Source organism: Aspergillus welwitschiae (assembly GCF_003344945.1).
Source record: "Aspergillus welwitschiae strain CBS 139.54b unplaced genomic scaffold BDQ94scaffold_116, whole genome shotgun sequence".
In the NCBI taxonomy this organism is placed as follows: domain Eukaryota; kingdom Fungi; phylum Ascomycota; class Eurotiomycetes; order Eurotiales; family Aspergillaceae; genus Aspergillus; species Aspergillus welwitschiae.
Window position 1 is genome coordinate 14,388 of NW_020798810.1, and position 4,723 is coordinate 19,110.

General features: G+C 52.7%; 2 protein-coding genes across 2 annotated transcripts; both read right to left on the bottom strand.

Moving 5' to 3' along the window:
- Positions 1-448: 448 nt before the first annotated feature.
- BDQ94DRAFT_177805 (uncharacterized protein) lies at positions 449-2,323 on the bottom strand (the record flags this gene model as incomplete). Its single annotated transcript, XM_026772999.1, has 6 exons — positions 449-571; positions 611-1,521; positions 1,560-1,585; positions 1,667-1,714; positions 1,796-1,923; positions 2,102-2,323. The coding sequence occupies 6 exons, from the start codon at positions 2,321-2,323 to the stop codon at positions 449-451; spliced, it is 1,458 nt and encodes a 485-aa protein (XP_026619467.1).
- A 559-nt stretch (positions 2,324-2,882) lies between these two features.
- BDQ94DRAFT_177806 (uncharacterized protein) lies at positions 2,883-4,363 on the bottom strand (the record flags this gene model as incomplete). The annotated part of the gene is made up of 7 exons (XM_026773000.1): positions 2,883-3,287; positions 3,318-3,582; positions 3,618-3,703; positions 3,818-3,968; positions 4,003-4,034; positions 4,107-4,175; positions 4,238-4,363. 7 exons carry the CDS (start codon positions 4,361-4,363, stop codon positions 3,180-3,182), a joined length of 837 nt encoding a protein of 278 aa, XP_026619468.1. The 3' UTR covers positions 2,883-3,179.
- Positions 4,364-4,723: the final 360 nt, after the last annotated feature.

Consider the following 4,723-nt stretch of genomic DNA (forward strand, 5'->3'; position numbering starts at 1 on the left):
CTGCCATATCTTCCGCCTGAGAGCCAATATTGCTTTAAATTCTTAATGCTCTCAGTGCGTCGTACAGGATTATTTGGGATTGTTTCGGATCTGGCGCCTGCAGCATATAACTGCGGAGGTATAGTGTAGAAAATCGAACGTCTTTGTGAGTATGTCCTTCTGCAAGGGTTGCACGTCCTGGATATTCCAAGGGGTGATTTTCTGTTACAGCAGGTAAATATCAAGCAAACTTCTGCGAGTCATTCACTGCTGTCCTATTCGTTGACTTGAAACAGTAGCCGACAGTACAGTATGATCCTGGGCACGGTATGTAGATGGTAGTACAGAAGAGCACCACCGCTATCGCAATATTATAACATAATTCCAAACACTGTCAGACATGCAAAGTCCTGCCTCTCTACTACATAAACGGTTCCTATCTTTTGCGAACGTTGTTGAAGTCATTCGCCTAGGTCGAGTGACGATGCTCGACCTGGTCTTCCGGCACCGTGACATTACACGATGACTCCTGGCTATTGGCACCGACATTATCGAGCGGGCTGGCTGCAGTTACATGGCAATTTATCATTGTCTGTAGCCATGGGGGTACTAGCGACTCGATGTTCCGCACAGGGACGGGCGCAGGTGGTTCCTGATGCATGCTGCGGCGGTAGAAGTCTGTCATGGGCAATGCTGTGGAAACAGGCGCCAACGAATCCAAAGAAGGCAATTGCATTGGGACCTCAGTTGGGAGTGACCAGCTGACATCTTCGGCCTGATGTATACGAAAAAAATTTGGGAAACTCGGTGGCCCAGTCTCTGGTATAGAAGACAACCCGGCTGCGACGGACGAGGCAATAGACTCCGGTGGATCAAAGGAGGGACTTGGATGGCACAGCCCTTGGGAGTCGTCTCCCCAGAAGGGCATGATCCCGCTTCTAGTCAGATGCTGAGGCTGTTCAGCCTCGCCTCCAAAGGGCCACCCTGCCGCCTGCGGTGCAGGAATAGACGGATGTAAAGAACCGTCGGTCTCGGACGCGGTCAGATTGTCGGCTTGAGACCAGGTCCAGCCCCAGAAAGATGCGGGCAACGCCCCCCACGAGTATGGCTCCGTAGCCCACGGCATCGAGTACCATGCATCTGCCGTAGGGTCCCCTGTCGAGTTGTCTGCGGGCATATACGAGTTCGGGAGTGCGATTGCGCTAAGCGGGGGTCCCCAGCCTGCATTTACGCCAGTTTCGGATGGGAGAGTGCTGCTCCCATCATCGATAACCTCATACCTTTCCCCACGAGCAGTGACGTCTGCAGGGCACGTAATGGTTGAGCCACATTCAGCACCACTGTCTCTTAGGATGGCGACATCTGAAGCGCAGCCCATATCGGACACGCTCCATCGGTGTTCCTCCATGGATGCGCTGGCGTGAGCCTCATACGTTCTTGAGGTGTCACTGGGAGGCTGGTATGGATAAACCCTGCTGACTGGCGACTTCTCCGCGCGTGGTTCGATAGACATCCTAGTACGATGGTTCACGCTCTCTCGATCTGACTGAGGAACGCAAGTACTTCCGCTTCTCTGGCACGCTTCGCAGGGCCAGATGCGAGAACACTAATAGCCCGTTACGTTAGTCATACGCGCTTTTCACCGATTTCTCATCATACTCTTCCAGTTCCTGGTGATTCTGCGCACCTTAACTTTTCGACGATGACACCTCTCACAAGCTCGATCCACTCTGTGCTGTTATCCTTCCATCAGCTAATTCTCACTCAGCAAACGATGGCAGTTACACTTCATATTGAGGACGGTGGAACATACTACCTTAGTACGAAATGTGTTCGAGTAATATCGAAACGGCAGAACATAGGGAACGCAGTCGGTTCCGCTTTCATGGCACCTTTCACAGGGCCAGATGCGAGAACACTAATACGCAGTGTTAGTCCAAGACACTGTCCACCGACATTCCATCATGGTATCAATTCTTGGATTTTGCGCACGTTTATCTTCAAACGATAACACCTCCAACAGGAATGGTCTAAGAAGCGCTGCTATCCTTCATCAACTAATGCTCGATCAGCAGACAGTGGCTGTTGCAATGTAGTAGAAGAGAGTATATTATGAAAATACCTCAGTAGGCACGTTTAAAGACGTTCGGTGCTCCACGACAGGCTCGGTGGCATTGGTGTCGTCTCGCTGCTGACGGACCGGGGCCGCAACCGAGACAAAGGCTTCCGCTGCGGTCGCAGCTGCAGTCGCAACTGCACCAAGCCGTTCATTGTTCCCCAATGCGTCTTTTGACACCTGAGTATGTAACTCCTCCAGCGAAGGCAGTGGCCGCTGCTCGTCCATGAGTGAAAAATGGCTTGGTAGATCAGTGCACAGATGCAAAAAACGTTATGGCTTGTGAGAAGACTAGCACACACCCCGAAGACCCTGGTCTGGGATTTTCTCTGTTCGCAATGAGTGGCCTGTCACCTACTTTATATAGCCCTGGTCTGAGGACTGACTCAAATCACGCAGCAGCGATATAGTATGATAGAATCACGCATGGAGAATGCTAGGCATGCCAATACACCCTCATCCTGAATTAGGTGCAGATCTTGTTCCTCCCCAGTCAGTCTGCTGTACAGTCTGCTCGGTAGCAGCCAAGGTGATCTCCGTATGCTCAAAAAGGCAGGAAACGGTTTCCTGTTCCTGTGACGAGCGGCAAGAATCAGGGGAGCGGCGCTGCTCTCAATGGCAACATGCTGACTCCCAGGAGCACACAAACAGTTCCTGGGAGCTGGGACTGTCTTCCGGGGGGCATCTGTTGCTCTTACGAACCCTGGGCTACGCCTTCCCACGTGGTCGCTGTGAACCAGTCTTCCGCAGGGGAATGAGGTGCTATTGCCTTAGACGTTCACATGGTCTCACACCCTCCCGCTCAGGGAGTCATTGCTCATTACATAAACACTGGCCTCTCACTTCTACACGCACTATACGAGATAACGAAAATAACTATACATGCGGTCCTCCCACCTGAGGCTATCAACATGAATACCCAATTTATATGTTATGAATGTGCCGCAAAATCCATATGTGCTATTTACTGGCCTGCAGTCGCAGCCAGGAGCTTCTCGTCCATAGACCATTCCCCGTAACCGTTACATATCTCATACGGAACGGACAGTAGCACTGCAGAGGACCGACTGTGGACAGCTTCGGGTCAAGGGACTGCAGGCTGAGGAAGAAAGCAAGCAGATTCATATACCCCTAATTTTCCGATAGGGAATTGAGGCTGGGTGCCATTAGGACCGCGCTCGGAAGTGGCTGGCTGGGGATAAGACGTTCACTGCCACCAAACCGAGGCGGCACTTTGCAGCGGGCTAAAGCCATTTGAATGCAATACGTTGCGCTTGATGAAGGTCCCCTCTTCTGCATGAAGAGATCCTGTTGAATGTTCACTGGTGCGGTCACTATCCAACGAGGTAGACCAAGCGTTAGTCTGCGAACTCTGACCGGGTATGGAGGACGGCATTGAAAGCACTGCCAATCCCTGAGAACGGGCTCTTGCGGTTCGCGATCGTTTCTTCTTGTTTGACGGCGAGTACCAATATCCCGGGTGCGCTCTAGCATGGTTCCGTTTCTCCATCACCGCCAGCACTTCTCCCGGATGTGGGGGACTTCCAGCTTCCAGCTTCGTCCAGCGAGGATGGAGATGGCTTGATGATCCCTCTGGGCAAGCCAGCGCTTCGCTCGATCACTATACGCCAACCGATAGAGTGAGAATTAGTTCATCGGGCGTGGGATCCTGCCATCCCGTTGCAGTGCCTCCTGGCGGCGCCTCTCGACGGGACGGTGTACCCAGGCGTGCATGTCTCTAACCGGGATGTGCTGCATGCCGTCGATCAGTGCACTCAGCGGACATGGCAGGTCTAGATCTTGCCTGCTTATCGCTGCGTGGTCGTCGTGATCGTTCCTTGTCGTGGCTACGGCGCGATTCGACCGCCGGAGTCTGGTCCTCGTCGGCGCCCTTTGCCGGGATCAACGAGTTTGCGTGGGCCTGGGTTCCATCACAGATCTACAGACATTAGTATTCAGCCAGTTGGTACGCCGCGTCTTCTCGATGAGGCGGAGTGGGAAAAGATTTAACCGGCTGTGGCATCACAGAGTATGGGTTATCGGCCGCAAGCTCTGGCACAGGGGCCGGCTGATCGAAGCTCTAGGACCATCAGAGTATGAGACTTAGCAGTTTCCGGTTCAAGATTTGCCGTGCACGCCTACCGCAATATATTCCCCAGAAACTTGGGTAAGAACATCCGAGGTGCACGGGAGGTGCTGCCTGAGATCCTCACAAGCGGTATCAGGCACGGACCTCGGCTGGAAAATTGGGTGTGGTGGGACAGACATCAGGCCTCTTGATGTGGTTGGAACAAGGGCTGATATTTATGTCTCTGTTTCATTGGGAGTGGATCCAGTTACGTCCGCAGATGGGTCGGACATGCTCCCACAGAAATTGAACCGGTAGCACCTTCCTCCAGGATTGGGCGATGATCCAAATGTCAGTCACCGAAAATTGACGTAGTGACCGAGCGCACGTTGAGATCAGGATGGACGACAACCGCAACTCGAGTTCTTATAGAGAGAAGAGGAGGTATGAATCGGGGAGCTTTCTTACTAAGCTGACCACGGACACTACAGCTATAGTTTGCTCATCCTGAATCAATAGTTGGATCCTTCCAGATCGCAGCTGGTGGAACTTCAGCTAGT